The sequence below is a fragment of the Rhea pennata genome, chromosome 3 (assembly GCF_028389875.1).
Source record: "Rhea pennata isolate bPtePen1 chromosome 3, bPtePen1.pri, whole genome shotgun sequence".
NCBI lineage: Eukaryota > Metazoa > Chordata > Aves > Rheiformes > Rheidae > Rhea > Rhea pennata.
The window spans coordinates 10,053,926-10,072,040 of record NC_084665.1 but is presented as its reverse complement, the minus strand read 5'-3'; the positions used below and the strand labels follow the sequence as shown (position 1 = coordinate 10,072,040).

Genomic DNA, 18,115 nt, shown 5'->3' with positions numbered 1-18,115 from the left:
ATGATGCCCACAATGAGTTTAATTCTATCCCACATAAGCCCCTATTACCCTGGAGAGTTATTTCAGAAAATTACCACTGCTGTCTTCATTGCATTACCTGAGTGGCATGTAATTTGAATATATTTATCCTTATGACATGTCTCTGAGGTAAAGAAATGATGTTTTCTTATTTTATGCAACTGGAAGAAGAACAGAGATGCTAACTGTCATGCTCAAGATCACCAAGGCAATCTATGCCCCAAGGGTGTCTGAACCGTGACATCCTGAGTCTCACTAACCATTTGTTCTGCTGGGTCCCCCGGCTCGCAACCCGAGCACCGACAACAGCAGTGCTAAGGCCTGTTGAGTAGAGAATACAGAACTGCCCTGCAAGGGAGGCCTGGGGGCTCCGGGACACAGCAGTGAAGCCGTAGCGACCTCTTCGATATGTGTTATAAACATCTGACAAAATATTATTTCAGACACAGGGATCGCATGTCCATCCCAAACACATACTCACACTCCAAAATCGAAAGGAGACTAAATAGTAAGAAAGGGGAACAGAACTTACTTCTTCAGAGGAATCCGCCCTTCTGGAGTGACTTGCAGCTTTAGTTTTGTGTAACTGTGGAGAGAAAAACATTCTGCTTTATTTTTGTGGCATTTAAAAATCTCTCTCCACACAACTCTACAGCCCTATTGCTCTGATTCCCTCTTAAGTTTCAGTCAGTTCTCTTCCACAATACGAAAATCTACTATGGTATCATTAATAGGTAATTATCTTTTCCATCAACACTAACGCACCTGAGGTGTCAAATAACATCCATTTTGTAACAAAATATTGCATATACCATTAACACACTCCTTTACCCTCCCTTCAAGCTCCTTCTCACCCCAGCACAAGTCATCAACTCTAACACTAAGCTGCAAAAAATCACAAAGGAGAGGCCGAAGCTACCAGCCAGTCTACCCTTCCGCCAAAGGAAGCTGCTTCCTCTCCACTACGTCCAGGGCAGGAATAAACAATGTTTCAGCTTCACCTCCTTCAAATCTACACCCCAATGGATTACACTGTTAGGAAATCCTCACTGGTATGAAAGTTTTTCCTTGCATCATGCCTTGCCATTGTTCCCAGCTACTACTCTACCTGTGACCAGCTTCAAGAAAAATGTTCTGCTTTCCTGGTGGTTGAATACAGGCATAAAAGGTGCATCCTCAAGGCAAGATGCTCAGGCTGAAGTGATGGGTAAGTACATTTCAAGGATGCATTATTCCTCCCAGCTCACTAATAGCTATTATCTGACTGTCTGTCTGTCTGACTGTTTCTGTAGGAAGGTGATCCCCCTCTTCCCAGGTAGAGCAGTCCGCTTGCTGAATTGTGCCATACAGGCCATACAACTTGATGGGACAGGGGGCCACAATCCTCTTTCAGAGACTGAAATTACCCCTGGATGCTGCATGCAAATATCCCCACCTCTCTGAGTCCTTGTCCTTAGACATCTGTGAATGCTTCTCAGACACCTTGACCCTAAACCTTGTCACTCCTCCGCTGAAAAGAAGGCAAATCGCTGGCACCTGAAATTTCTCCACAGCAACAAGAGTGTAAATATATAGAGCAGTCCTGGGCAAGCTTAAAACCTTAGAAATCTGAAGCAATACAAAAATTACAAGCTGAAACTGTCTGCAGTCAGGCAATTACACAGCTTCTGAACTAAGTATTTAGAATATCTCCATCTCTCAGGACCTGTGACTCTTCTTTCACATGCTCATTAGCTCAGCAGGATGAGGATGTATCTCTCTCTGTTCAAATCTTTCAACATACTGACTCAAAGTCTAATAGAAGTCATCCAGTAGCTTTAATGAGCAGCAGTCTGGGCCTATGGCTGTTATGTGCTGTCTCTCCTTGTATGTGAGGACTACTGGTTACCAGCAGCAGCCTGCAAAGAGCTGAACCTTTTGAGCACATTTTCTGTCCCACTAGAATGTAATTAAAACTACAAATGAGTTTTACAGTAACACAATTTGGTGAAAACTATGTTGACACTGAAGTGTTTCAGAAGTGTTTTTACTTTTTCATTTGATCCACTGGCCTACAAAAAGAAGAAGAAACTGCATGGCTCTAATAAAGACTCTTTTCCCCCTACTCACAATACCTATAATGGCATCAAAACTAAAGCACATGTGATTATGTCTAACTAGCTTAGGAACATTTTCTTAAATCTTTGTCTCTTCATATGCATCCTGTGGAAATTGAAATCTCTTGTGTTACTGTTTCACCAAAAAGAAGAATTTAGAAAAAAAAAAGCCAACCAAACTGAACCACACACACACACACACATATATATATATATATATATATATAAAAACAGTGATTAAAAAATGGTTTATTTTTACTTGCCTTCTATTTTTTAAACTTTCAAGTACACTCTGGACACAATTTAATATTTTCCTCTAAAATCAAGAAGGTCAGAAATAGAAATGAAAAAAAAAAAGGATCTTGAAGTTTTAAGTTTTAGTGAAAGCAAAACCAACAGATTTGTGTCAGAAGAATGGTCAACCTGCAGCAGTGCTAGCTACCTTTTTCTTCCCCAAAGTCTTTGACAGACATGGTATACTATTTGTTTCTTTTGCAGTCATAATCCATCCAAGAAAGCCAGGTAAACCATTCTTGCTGAAAATCTGGCTGCTGGGAGATCCCCCCATCATCAGCAGCTGAATGGACAAATTCCAGGAGTGACTGACTGACTCCATAACTGACAGATTTAGACACAATGCTGACCCAAGGTTTCCCCACGAGACTCATCCTTTGCTAATCACTTCAGTAGTTAGTATTCCTTCACTACTGCACTCCAGTATTAGTTTCTGTACCCACACACAAAAATACACTGCACAATTACAACAGATTAATGAGCAGTTTATATCCAAAATGCCAGTTTTTATTAACACCCTCCAGCCCAAAAATTAACCCTATTTTTCTCACCTGATCAAATTACAGTAAAGCTGCTCAAACTTTTTATTAATGCACTTCCAACATTGCAAGGGACAGAATGCCACAAAGAGAAATGCCTTTCTAAATCTGCCTTAATGCAAGTGCTTTTTTTTATTTCAACAAAAGGGTTCTGACAGGACTGCAACCAACCCTTTGCTCAGTACAGTAATTACAACAGGGAAGTATTTTTAAACTTCCAAGTCAAAGATTACTTAAGTGAATCTGATTTGGCATCTGTGCAAAGGACCCTGGAAACGCAACAGTTCCCAAGTTTATTAATTAGTGGAAAAAGAAAAGACACAGGAACACCATGCTTGGCTACTCTTCAATCTACTCAATGTGTCCAGTGACTTCATCTTTAATTAATATTGCCTGAAAAATCATAGAAAAATACGAATAAAATAAGCTCTACTGTACTGTGTGATAAAATGCTTCTTCTCTGAAACCCGTATGAAAACATGTATAGTCCTCCCTACTGCACATCTGTCAGCCCAACATGGGAACTTGAGAGGCAAGGGGCAAAGCAATAGTAACATCAAGTCACTCCTGTAACTCACCTACAACCTGTGCAGGTGGCTGCAGCAATCTCTGTTCTTGCTCTTACAGAGCTGTACGGACAAAGTGAAATCTAATCCAGGGTTAGCAGTTCCGGAGTAAAGGGGGAACCGAGTCTCTCTAATTCAGGAAGCTGAGGTAAACACTGCCCAGCTGGCACTTTATGTGCACCTTCCTGACGGGGAAAGGGGAGAGCACAATCTAATCCTTCCAAAGCCAATGGAGAGCCACAGACACCAACAAACACCTAAAGGCAGAGATCTGATCTGCCTAATTTAGACACACTCATCTCTCCCCTGAGGCATAAAGGAACTTAGAAGAGTTTCTGGAAAGTAACCGGGGTTGCTCAGGTTAGCACAGTGCTTCCTCCATCGTCAGCATATGGAACTAAAAGGAAATGCTAAATGCTTCCATCCACTGGGATTTGGTTTGCTTAGTCTACCACTGCTGTTTCGGCATAGCATTATCGGATGATAGCTCCTGCTACGTCCAACTTTCAAAGTTTTTTCAGGAATTTGCGTTGACTTCACCTACGAAAACCACGAGCAGGGAACACAGGCACGCCTCCCGAACAGGCACTTCTGCGTCGCGGCATGGGACTGAAGCTCAGCGGGCAGGAACCTGCTGACCTAACACGGGTGCAGCTAATGAAACCAGGCATGCACAATCGTAGACAGCCCAGAAAAGGGCTGGGCTAGCTTGCTTCTTGGATGGAGGCAAGTTTAAGGAACCTAACCCTCTGCATAGGATTTAGCTGGATCGATTCTCTTTTTATCAGCAGAAACTACAAGCTGTTCAGAGGGAAACAGAAAGCTGAACAGAACTAGTCATCCTGTAAGCTAGGGACAGTATATCTTTTCTTTTCTAATAGCATAAGGCTACCAAACCCCGCAGTTAGTTATCAGCCTTACCACACTGCTCTCCACATCATTTAGCAAAACCATCTCAACTTGTGCATTTGTCATCCTTTAGATACTCACTAATCTTAGATTTAGTTCTCTGCAATTTTTGGTATGCCTGCTGTTTTTACACCCCAAAATTTATCATAAACAGTTTCTGCACTTTGCTGAAAGTAACTCGGAATCTATGCACTATGCAAACCAATTCAGATGAACACATTCACAACTTCTCTCTAAGGCATGCTAAGATCAGAGGTATTAGACTAAGAAAATGGAGTTCCAGTATTTCTCATTTTTTGATCAATAACAGAAAAAATGAAAATAAACTAGAAATAGGTGCGATTTGAATTGTTTGTATTTAAATGGCAAGCCTCAGACTACAGCTGAAGCTACAGCTTCTGTGTACTGCAGGAAGATGGCATAAAAAAATGTATGTTAGCTGTAACTCTGTAGTTTGTGACAGGAACCTTATCAAGACTTTTTTTTTAATTAAGTTTAGACAACAGCCTTTTTAATACAATTAGAAGGGATAACCTCTGTTTACAAAAGTGACAACTCATCAAAGCATAAACAATAGATGACAAGATGACTAACAAGAGAGAAGGAAAATGACACAGACAGAAGAGTAACACCCATAGCAATAAACTGTACGGCTACTTACGCTTTTTCCAGAAATGCATCCCTTGACATGTTTTGTGCCAACAAATTTGTTGCCAGACTGAACACTTCATCTGACCATTCCTACAGAGATAAAATTTGATTAAATGGGACTTAGTTTAGATGTTTACTTACAAAATGGAAAATACTTTCAATGATTATATTGTTAGTAAAAATTGCCTAATTAAAGCCTGAATTTGATTTTCTTCCATTTATAGCTTCCTTCCTAGTCTACGGGACCTGACTTTTTCATTTTGCAGAAAATGAGGATTATTACAAATATTTATTTAAAGACATCTTATCCTGGTGTATTGGAAAAAAAGATCAAATGGATAAATGCCTGATGCAAAGCACATTCCAGTTCGTGGGAGTTGGTGCCATAAATATCACAGAAAAATACATTTTCTTGTGTGTTGGATACTATTTTGGCTGTTACAGAGAGGATTAAAAAAGAAGCTTCAATACAGTCATTCTTGCATAATGAAGCTGAAACGGATTTAGATCCCCTCTGAAGTTACACAGACCTGACACTGTGGGACACATACCATACTGTAACAAATATCTTGCTAGAATGGCTCCCTTTGTACAGAGTTTGTTATAATAGCCTCTGCACCACTCTCTCTATAGATTGTGAAGTAATTCAAGCAACAAGTATCGACTTAAGCTTTTATGGTGTATACTGAATTAAGAACTGTAAGTACAGACTTCATCTGAGATCTTACCAGCCAACATGAGAAACATGCTCGAAGAACCACATCAGGAGAGAAATACAGGAAAATATTTCAACTATCCTCATGACTGCAATTTGTAGATACTGATAAACAGAATACTGTTGTTTCATACAATCAATCCTTCATGCCTCGCACTAGGATTTCTGGTCACTGCAACACCACCCATCCCCATTTAAGGAACCACTGTATATTTAATCACAGTTTCTTATGCTTAAGAGATTCACGCCTTTTGAAATCACCATGGCATGTGAAGTGTCTTCTTCCCTTCCTCCATGGCCAGTGTCAGATCTACAGTGAACTCTCTGTTTCCTCAAACACAGAGGCTTAGAGCAAGTTTTGATGCCTCATTTCCCTATCTGGATGTCTGCACTTCATTCATCCTCCTGTTTCTGCCACAGACTCTTCGGTCCCCATCCTCCTCCGCTTCCCCCACCACATAGCCTTCCCTCTACCCTACACGGCGGTCCTACCTCTCACTAAATCATTTTGCTCTCTTGCCACCCCGACTTCGGGAAGAATTCTCCTCTAGCTGGCTGCCTACAGAACGCCTCCCTTCTCCCCTTGCAGGCACTGCTCCTCCTTCGTTTGTCTCTCTTTTTTTCCTCCCTTTACATTCTCAGCTTGGTCTTCCTCATTCCTGTGTCTGTATCTTTGGTGAAATTCTTTCACTAGGTCCCAGTTCTCTCTCAGGTTCACACTGAGACTCTGATACATGATTATAATCTAAGTATAGACTCTCACTGCTTGACTTGCAGGTCTCTCCGGCAGCTTTTCATCAACAACCTCAGCACATTTTTCTTTCCTAACTTGGTGCTTACTTACAATCTTCAATTGAAATTCATTTTAACTACAAATGTGGTTTTGGACTGGCTTTGTTTTACTCCTTTAAAAGAAACAAACAAAAAATAAGCGATGCCTTTGCAAACAGTGTAATTTTTTTTGACTTAATGAACTTTTCTGAATTTTCTTTGAAACTAAGTATCAAGTTTCCTTTCATATCAGCCCAAATCCAAAATTCCCATGACTGCACACCCTCATAGATGCATACTGTTTGGGAGGCAATCACTGTCTTTGTTTCTCCTATTTTTTGAGGAAAAAATAGGAAAAGAAGAAGGTTTCATTTTGACAAAAACTAATAATAATGTGAAAAGCATCACTGACTTCCAAAGAAACTAACTTTCCTAAGTTACTGTGCTGTTTACAGGTTTGTTTTATCTAAAAAGCCCTAAGTTTCAGCACGACTAGGTGATCAAATCAGGACAGATTAATAGTTTAAATTTTAATACTTTTTTTATGGTGCTAAGATTTGTTCCCTGAAGTTATCAGACCTGTTCCTGAAACTGGTCTCAGACAGTCTCTTGCAATGAGAAGGCAAAAAGGCTCCCCACATGCCTATTTTTACAGGTCCTTCAATCCACTTAAAGGTTGTTAAGTCCACACGAGTTAAGAGCTCGCACCAAGGCAGCTGAGACAAGTGCATCTTTTTGCGACTGATATTTCTGGCAGACAAACCTGCCTCCCTAAGAAACAGATTTGTTGTTTTGGAGTTAAACAGTTGTTGCTGAGGTATCCTTCCCCTCCACCTCTTGTGACTGCTTCCATGTTTTCACTTGTTTTTCTTTGCTGGTTCTAATTAAAAATATAAATAAATAAATAAAACAGAGGTGCGAGAAAGAAAAGGAGGAAGAATAGGATCTTTTAGCCACATGACTGCTTCTTTGAGACTCTTGGAACAGGAAGTATATTAAATGCAGAATCTTCTTTCTTCTTGGTAACTCATTTTTCCAGTCTCAAAATAGGCACATCTTGCAAACCCTGCTTTAGTTAGGCACTAATAAGGGCAGTTAAAACCTCTCTCTGTGACACTAACAGCTGCAAAGATTAATGGTCGCATAAAATATTATTTAGAAATTGAAAATACATTGGCTTTTAACAAAACTTTCTAGGCTTTGTTTTGATGCCACTGATGATGCTGGGCTTACAACTAAAGCATTTTCTAGCGAACAGAATTATGGCACTTCCAAAGTATCCCATATTCCAGCTTGTCTTGCTGTTTTCTGAGTGCTTGTTCACAGGAATATAAGGGGAACACACAGCTATTATGTGCCCGTCACAAGCAGTATTTCTATAAACAGCCTTGCCACATTCCTTTGCTAGCTCTTCCCGGCTCTTCAAGCGACCGTGCCGCTCCTGCCAAATACTCTAAAGGCTACCTGCAGACTGAGCCACTTCTAACTATACAGGTGCCAAGTTAACACGTTAGAGCAAGACTTGCTCGTTTCTTCTCACATTTTAGGGTCTTCATTCCAGTCACCACAAAGCCACAGCCAAAAAGCTAAGATCAGAAAATATGCCGAGGATCATGTCATCTTTCCAGTCACTGGTCTGAACCCTCAAGAAGGAGGTGAAGCAACAGCACGGAATACAGAACCAAAGAAATAAATGACGTACTTTTTACTGACTTTGATGGACTTTGGATAGAGCTGAGAGCCAAGATGTGACTTCTTGCTTTAGCTACCAAATGGTTCTGCTTCCTTGGTTTCGCTGCACAGCTTATAGTAAACCCCAAGTTATAACTCAAGTGTTTAATACGTCGCACGGTGCAGGATCCTTTACCAGCAGCACTGGTCCCAGAGTACAGGGCTCAGTGAGAATGCTCCACGGAGTAGAAAGTTGTTACGCATAGAAAGAAAACAGACGACCGTGGAGAGATTATAACAGACTCTGAATCACTGCTGCAACAACAGGCTCCTGTACATATGTAATACAAAAGGAAAATATAAATCTGGGTATTTTGAAATAGGTTTGTACTAGAGCCAACAAACTCTGCTTGCAGACTGGAAGCCTCTGATCCCTTTTGGTGGAGGAAGAACACAGCCTCCTGGCAAATGTTAATTCCAAGCAAGTCACATCAATCATGATTGAGCTGCATGAATCCACTCTCCTTTTGACTGTTACACTAATTCATTTTTATATCATTCCCAGGAACTTTACTAACAAATTAGGTAGCTCGTTTGTGTTTTAGTAGGTAAGTAGTGCACAAGTAGCAGCACATTTTGAAATCTGTTGCTCAGTGAGCTCATTTCTCGCCTCTGCTCCCTGCATCAGAATACATACCTTAATGCATTTATCTCAATAGAAGAGATGAGACTTTTTCCATTAAGAAAAGACAGCACACATTCTTGAAAATCCATACTTCAGATCAGAACTGACTATGTGTGAAGGCAATGTTTCCTGCATGTTGGTTTTTGGTGGGAGGTTAAAAGAGTAAGTTAGTGAAATCATATGCTTTGGCAGCCATACAAATTTTATTTTAAAAAATAATCAAATGGACATGAATTTATACCATTTATTTGAATATTTTATTATACTGATTAAGCTTTTAAATATGCCTAAGAAGTCGAAAAAATGAAGCTGTCTGCTGGAATACACATTATAGTACAACTTGTGAATCATCTTTGACTGTGTCATTTTACTTATGGAGGAATTCATCAACTCTTAGTGACAGATCTGATCCAAAGCTCATCAGACTGAAGAGAAACAAAATTCCCTGAGTTCTGGATCAGACACTATATGGCTAAGATAGACTACAGCAGTGAGGATAGAGTTGGTGTGAGCAACTGAAATGGGAGCGACGGGAAAGAGATGGGGAGGATGAGAAGTTCACTTTAGAAGTGAATGGATTTGGCAAGAGAATGAAGTATTGTAGACACAGAGAGTTACAGGTTGGACTTCATGATGTTATGAATAGAGAGAGAGGAAAAAGAACCTCTGCTCAGAATAGGATTTTAGAAAGAAATTCTTCCTTAATGCTGGTTTCTGTAGTGCTACATGTTTCTAGATGCTCACAAACCCTGTCCCAAGACAGACACAGACACACCTGCCTGAAAAAAGGCAAGCACTGTATCTGTGCTATTTGTCTTCATCATCAAGGTCTGTCTACCAACTCACCTTTTACATCTAAAAAATTTCAAGCTGTATACTTTGTACAAACCAGCTGGTCAGTGCCTCCAGCCTTTACATTTTAGCTATATTTCCTTGAAAGACTGTGAACAAAACAGTATCTTGTGAGTAATTTCTAGCTCTTTTCTGAGTTGACTTAAAGCAAGTTCAATAGCCCAAGTCTCACATTTTCATAACTGTCCCCCAACTCAGACAACGGATGTGCTGAACATAATTCGTAGTGGAAGGATTGGTAGAAGTTTTCAAAGTTCATTTAACATAAAAGTAGAATAGTAAGCCCTAAAGGAGCGGGGAGAGGGAGACACCGACCTTTTGTGAAGGAAGAAAACTCCACGATTTAATTACTTAACTGCCTTACTGAGAGTTTTTCTATTTACTTTGGCTTTCTTCTCCAAGCGAGGGCCTGACTGATTCACGTCACACAGCTTGAAAAACAAGGTACCACAAAGGAATGGTTAATCAGAAAAATATTTGTGTATTGAAAAGGGAAAGGTGGGGGAGGTTTGCATGTGTGACATTGAAAACTTTTGTTTCTGCACTCCTTCTCAGAACTCCCTGAAGTGCTGCTTTTTGCCTGATGTGCTTATTTATAAAGACCTCTCTGAGTCATTATATAGGGACCGCAGATCACATTATGCGGTCTAGCTCATATAAAGTTGTAAAGCTTGTTAAACAAAGAAGAAGTTTTGGATGCATTCAATAGTGATTACCCTCTGTACTCATTGAAACAATCAGGATATTTAGTATGATTTCAAAGCAAGCAAAGCTAATCTGGATACTTTTGAAAGTAACACCCTTGGGCTACACTGCTTACTTGATTAAACATGGATTTATTTGGTCCATCAAACTTACAAGTAACAATGAAGACTCAGATTCTCAGTTGCCTAGACCATAGGAGTTGCTCAGGATTTACAGCAGCAAAAACAGTTTTATCTACTGCATTTTAAGGTTCTATTACCAAACAGAAAATGGTTCTAAAATAAATATTTCAGAACTGATTTAGCTTGGCACTGCCAAAAGCAAATAGATTATGGTTCACTGCCTGCTCAGAGGAGATATATACTTCTGATTTACATGATCTTCCTTTGGTAAGTGTTAACAATTTTTGCTGTTAAAGTTTTAATATACCCTTTCATTTTCTTCCATATGCTTAGTTTTTTTCCTGAAGATCTGTTTCAAGTGCTTTTCCTTATGTGGTGTTAGGATTCTTAACCACCTCTGTAGAATACAGCTCTGCATTTTAAAGCCTAAGGACAGCACTTCCACACAGCAGTCAACGGATCACTTTGAATTCAAGTGTCTCTAGTCTTCCGTATCACGAGAACAGAGGAAACCGCATTTTTATCGAACAGACCAATCAGCTAATGAGGACTTGCACAGACAGAAAACTAGTAAGGAAAAGCATATCCTCCCAAGTGAAGGCTTTCTACCGATTACCTGTCTCACCTGGTTTGACATTCTTAGTTGCCTGTGAGGCCTCGTATCAAAGACGCCCTTTGACCAAAACACATGGGGTCAACGAGAATAATGAAGAAGTCCTTACTGTAATTAAATAACAGGATTCTATGGAGAAATTATCTTTATAAGGCAATCTAGTGGACTCAAGCATGCAACCTTTATGAAAGTGTACTCTGTGTGAGGTTGTCTGGAGGCTGTCACTAGGGTCTGTCCATATGAGTGGAAGTGCGAAAGAGAAGCTTTTGAATGTCAGTTTGTGATAGCTAAATTAAGCATTTCCCATTTCATCAAACCCAGTTGTGCTGTATTGAAGGTATTAGACAGCAAAAAAACAAATATGTGTTGAAATCTATTGCAGCTTCCTTATCACACACAACTACGTTTTATGTGTTTTGATGGATAGAAATGACGGGTACTGTGTAGCCGCATGGAAAAAATACTTTCATAAGGTAATGACATCTACTTTACAGCTCTTTCAAGAACTATCGGTATGCAAAATGCATACTTAAAATTGACCTTTGAACATGACTAGAAAAGGTCACAAGTGTAAGTTAAGTTAGGTGTCTGCTTGCTGTCATACTTGAATATAGAAAGCAGATCTGTGGATGAACAAATTCCCATTACTCCGACAGATCAACCTTAAAGAATCACCAATTTAAATACTTATAATTAGCATACATTTATAACAAGTATTAAAGGGTGATAACTACTGAAAAATACCAATAGTTGATGGAGAGTCATAATATATTTCTTATACCAGAATTAATATGTGTATATATGATTATTTTCACAGTCTTCATTCAGGCTTTACAAAGACAGTTACAAGCAATGTTCTGAAGACGAATACACACATCAGTGGCAGCATTTGCTGAATACACTCCCAGAAAGTAATGATTGCACATATTTCCTTTGATACTGAGCAGCACAACTCTATTATAGAATTTAGGATCATCTCATTTGAAAACGCAGTTCTCTCTTATTTATCCACATTTCAAAGCAATACTTCAAAAACATTAATTCTATATGACACAGGTGAACATATATTACCTTTGCTATATCCTCTTGAAATGCCACTAGGTTCAAGTATGATATATTGACCAGGTCTGGACCATAGACCACAGTTATCATTCGATTTTCCAGTCGACCTCCTAGGTTCCCAGTATCCAACAGTTCACGCAGTTTTGGATCCTGCAAGTAAACATATTGAAAAGTAGTTCCTGTTTAGTTAGTTAAGTGAAATTGTTATTTTGAACATTTTAAACATGATCATAGTAAGCTCTGATCTGGTTAATTTTTCATTAATATATTTAAAGTTATTAACTCAGAATAAAATAAAAAATTCACTAACTGGAACACTTCAAAGTCTCTGAGCTCTCCAAAGGCAAAGGCAAAGGGAAAAGATGAAAAGTTGTCCAGATGCCAGCTGTACATTTCAACTCTCAGCCATTTAGTCTCTAAAGTTAAGTATACACAACCTGTTTTACTAGTCAAAATTATGTAATCTAGCCAAAGGCTACTGCCCTCTCTAGAAAGATTCTCTATGATTTTAACGGATTTCAGATAAAGCTGAAAATGAGAAGAATTTACTTTTTTCCTAAAGAATTCAGAAGAGTGCCTGGAACTAACAGCCTTAAACATTATGCCAAGATACAGACAATGTAAATTTGGTGATGCTTTCCTCTTTCTCCTTCATGTCCAAAAAGACACACATTATTTAAATTGTAAGATATATTCCACTTATATTTAGTTTTCAGACTTTTTTCATGTTTATGTTCATTATAAAAATTAGTGCATTACATTTTTGTGAAGAAAAGATATATTTGATATTTTCTTTTGCCGTTAATTATAGCCAGAACTTCAATTTCATTGGTAGCGTAAGCATGTGAGAAAAAATTTCAGGTTATTTGGTAACTCTACAACTATCTAAGAAATTGCACTCTAGTATTTCCAAGAAATACGCTATGTATTTTGCAAATTAAGAAAACTGCTTGATTCCTGGCCTCAATATACAGTATATAAAGGTAAACACAGAGGAAAAGAAGAAATCCTGTGTGACTGAATTCAGCCCTCAGAATAGAGCTAGTATAATTTGAAAGTTCCAGAATTTCTTATAAGATCATATTTTTCTGTCTGGTATAAATATAGGAAAAAGCCCAGGGAATCGGATCATTACTGGATTATGTTCAATTTCTTCACTAATGTGAAGACGTAACAGATTCTGTGTAGAAACTGAAAAATTTCAAAACTGTCAGAAACACATGCTGCAGTTTACGTTTCACTCTCATATGAATCTTTGTCCTTACTATGTGCATCCGCAGTTAGTATTTATACTAATTCTTAATATTTAATAACTTTTGAATAACAATCAAAATCCTAACTGTGCAGTACTAATGCAATTTACTGTAATAGAATGATAACCTTCAGATGATAAAAAAAGGCTGTTTATCAAGTATCTTGCGGGAAATTGTCCATCCACAAGACCTCAGCCTAAAGGCCACCTTCTGACTGGTGTCAGATCTTGTTTGCAGACCACGGAGTTACGCATGTGTTTGCCAAACACGTCTCCATGTTCAGAAGCATGTTTTAAAGGACAGCATACGAACTGGAAAGAAACTGCAAGGCTGTGTATCATAAAATCTGAGAGTCCTTAAATACTGGGTAAGATGGTAAGTGTTGCAAGAAAACACAATAATCGTGTTGGAGGGTCCTGTGCAGAAGGAACATGACTGTACTCTGAGACAAAGACGACTTCCTGGATAAACAAGTTAATGCTTTCACAAAAAACAAGATCAGAAGAGGGATATCTAAACAGGAGCTGTGTTCCTGACATGGGGACTGGAAGAGGAAGGACTCAAAAATTATGTTAATTTGCACCTAGGAGTAAAGCTACAGAAATACACTGAAGATACTTAGTTATCGATGGTGTATTACTAGCTCGGTTACATTCTCTTTTATTTACTGGATGAATGTTACAAAGCACTGTTTAATTTCCCTGAGATGAGATTTCATCTGCTTTTTACTCTCTAGCTTTTCAAACCCCAATCAGACTGATGCATGCTTCTACTAAAATGGCCTGGTGGCAGGAGTCTGTCATCCTTTCTGATCAAAAACTGAACAGGACTGTCTATCTGTTTTAATTCCCTTTCACTCATTTCTCATTAGTTTCTTTCTCTCCCTATCCACAACAGCAAAAGAAATGAGCTAATCTTTTCGCTTCCTAGCTATAGTCAGCAATAAGATGGATCACACTCTGGTCTAAGATACATATTAGTTGTGCATCATGCAAGAAAAAGGAAATATATGAAATGGGACATCTTATTTCCAAGCAAATTCATAAATAGAGAAGATTCCTAGGACTGGCTGAACAAGGTACTTAGAAGCACATAGGAAGTAGCTGGTCAAGCAATGTGAAAATGAATTTAGTCCAGTCTTCCGATTCACAGGATTTACCTCCAAGTTTTAAAGGCAAGATATTATACAGACCATCCTCACTGTTTGTCTCTTCGGACAAGCGAAATGCTGAATTCTTCCGTTCTGTTTGACTTGAGTCTAACAAAGTTCAAAGCACATAATCCCCGATAGCAATACAGTATCTGGTTGCCACACAGCAGCTATTAATAAAGGGTACACACTGCATATCCTGAAGCATGTCAAGACAATATAAAATGCACACTGAAGATTTAAAATATCAATCTATCTTCAGCTGAACGTATTTCAATAAACTGTGGAAGAATAATCATTTTAGAGGATACAAAAATGATTCTTCACTGGAATATTTCACTTACAGAAAGCCAAATCCCAAATGATTTTTATGGGATATTGCAAATGGACTTGTAGATGTGGCTTTTTTTAAAACTGAAATTATTATATTTATATGCATATATATCCATACACATACATATATATGGATATGGATTCTGTCAATGGGAATATTTTGGTAATAACTGAAAGCTGGCCCTTTTTGGCATTGCCATGGGTGTATTTGCCTTTTCAGGGAGACAGCAGCACTTCCACTTGTGACTGACAACATTGCTCTTAATTGATGGTTTCTGTCATACTAGTCGGTCCTTAGGTTTGAAGCTCTCGTTCTTTATGAAGGGAGCTCTACTCCCTTATCATCACACTTAACTGCAAACCCTGCTGAGAAGATCGGCAAAGTGCCCTTCATCGAAGCCTTGAAGACTATCGGTGTTCTGTGAATCAAAGTCCTTTTTTAGAACGACAGCAAGTTATCCTGCAGAGATGAAGACCCTGTGCTGACAGGAAAATACATCGAAAACAATCAAGCAGCAAGATCCAGTTTAGCTTCTTTTATGTAAATTGGGTTATTTTGATTTTGATAATCCCATTTCAAGGAGCGAGACTCAAAGTCTGCTGCTGTTTGTTCTTCAATGTATGGGCACACAAGCAGGCAGACTGGTTTTCAGGGCAAGTGCCTTGCTAGACTGGGGCCTTATTATGAACATATTGATTAAAATACTTTCAATGTATACTGAATATTGATCATATTTGTTTTTTAAACACCCCAGCTACTGAAAGTCTATCATTCTAGGGTACATCTCTGTACATAGATGTCCTGTTCGTAGGACAAGATCATTTTGCCTCTTTTATTCAGAAGATCTAGATGTCAGCTTGCTTCTTCCTTCCCACTGAAGTCTGGTAGGAATTTCAGCTCAAGGAGTAGAACTACCTGAAAACTTAGCCACAAACCAGGTCAGAAAAGTCAGTGTTTCTGATACGACATTTCTGTGGTTAAAGGACTGACAGATACCCTGGAGGGAGATACGAACTGTAAGTAGACAAGTACAGAGAAGGTGACAAAGGTTGGTATTGGCAGCACAAACAGTTTCAGAATCCATACAAATCAGATTAACCACGTCAAACCGAGGCAAAGTGATGACTCTCTGCTCTTCGGGAAAAAAGACACTGCCTATTTAGTTCCACTGGCATGATAAAACTAGCAAAAGAAAACACACTATAAACCTATCCAAAACAAAAATACCAAGTAAAAGAAGAAATTAGCCAGAAACATGGTAAAATAATAAAAAAATACGGAATTTCTAAAACATTCCTGAACAAGCACTGAATATAGGGTATTTGTCAGAAACCAAGAACCTGTAGATAAGCAGAGAAAAACAGATCTTTATCAACTTCCAAAACTTTCTCCTGCTTTGTTTTCTTTTCCTGGAAATCATAGAAATAGCGTAAACTTAAAGAGGCTATTCAGCAACTTTAATGACAATCTCTGCAAAGACCGCTTTCAGCTGCGGTAAGTGTTATTAAAATGTAACTCTGAACACTTAAATTCCAATTAATGTGTGCTCCGCAATACAGCTTTTAATAGCATCATCATTTCTTTAACCTTTTTTTCTGAAAACCTGCGACACACCATCTGTCCAAGAAAATCTGTGCTGTTTCCTAACACATCACCATATGTGCATATAAAACGCGGCCACATTGTTTTATGGATTTAGCCTTTATAACCTATTTGTGATGTATTCCGCAATGATTCTCCGCTGAGACAGAGAAACACGTCAGCGCAGGCAGGCATCAAGCGCTGCTGGGCTCTGGGAGCTGCAGGGTGCTGGGCTAGCGCCTCCCAGGAGAGCTCTGCCACCGGCGCCGGGCTGACACCCGTAGCAAGTCCCAGTCCCTCCGCGTGGAAACCGCCGGCAGCCCAGCTTCACTCGGGCAGGCTGCGCGTGCCGTCCGGCTCCGTCTCGCCCTCTCCAAACCCAAAGGATTACGGATTCTGTGTTTAGCACATCTCAACACTGCTTTAAACGCATCAATAGGCAACAGGTCAGCCAAGGTTTCATGTTAAGAGTAATGCAACACCTTCCTTGCGCCCGTTTCTCAAAGTGGCAACATCACTTTTGAGAGCGGCCGTCTCTGATCTGAGAACCACATTGAACAGTAACAGGATCTGTCAGATGCTAAAGATTCCCCTCGGGGCTAATAGCTGCAGACAACATGAAGGCCAAACTGGCTGATTATCGAACACCTCAGCCTGGGCTTTCGGGCTGCAGCACAGTTGTGCAATCACAGTACTATAGGAACTTCTCTTCAGTGCTGGAAAACAGTGGTTTACATAGGATAATCATAGGAAACTCCACGCTTTTTCATGCATCTACCCTGTGTCCCTGTGTGTGGACAGGGAAAACAACAGATGGACACAAAGGAGAGGGAGAAGAGGGATTAAGGGTACAAAGGCAGGCAGCCCTGACTACGTGTCCCCCGGCTGGTATCACCTGGCAAGAAAGGGAAGGAACAGGTCTGCCCTTCATCCACGGGCAAACTCTCTTCTAGAGGTGCTCTGCACCTCCTCACTTCTCTTCCCTTTTCACCTCCCAGAAGCCGTGTTAAATCCTTCTTCAATCCTTGAGCCATCACACCCTCGAGCAGCAGAGTGAGGGCGGGCAGTTTCCAAAGCTTTAAAGCAGAGGAGCTTGGTGTAGCAGTCTTCTGGGACAAAAGTAACGGACACGGAAGAGACCTGTTTGTTCCTTGCTCCACATTTCCTGTTTCGGTAGTGTTTATTTAAAGGAGGTGGGAATGTAAGAATACACCATACAACGCAAGGGAGAATTACCATGTTCCCCTCCTCAGTGCACAGAATTTTACTTTTCTAGTGTACCACCAAAGACAACAGGAATATTAGAAACCTAACTCATTACTTGTATTGAAGGCAAGCTTGCCATATGCAGAGACTATTCATAAATTTGGCCCACATGTCTCAACTTCATGGATTTTTTTTTTCACTGATTTAACTTCAACCTTTTGTGTCTCTTGCAACGGATTTTAAAAAGACGCGTGTTCCTTACTTGTAATGAGGTCTTTTGGTTGTCATTGCGATACATGGTTTGGAGTATTACAGTCATGAT

The 18,115-nt window shown here is 39.5% G+C and overlaps 1 protein-coding gene across 2 annotated transcripts in view; it reads right to left on the bottom strand.

Annotated features, from left to right (window-relative positions):
- Positions 1-18,115, bottom strand: part of PLCB1 (phospholipase C beta 1) — a 425,476-nt gene that overhangs the window by 162,810 nt on the left and 244,551 nt on the right. For both annotated transcript variants that reach the window (XM_062571529.1, XM_062571530.1), the window contains exons 4-6: positions 12,279-12,419; positions 5,084-5,163; positions 551-604 (exon numbers count right to left, since the gene is read on the bottom strand). In XM_062571529.1, the coding sequence (XP_062427513.1) occupies positions 551-604; positions 5,084-5,163; positions 12,279-12,419 (275 nt within the window). The remainder of the gene's footprint in view (positions 1-550; positions 605-5,083; positions 5,164-12,278; positions 12,420-18,115) is intronic.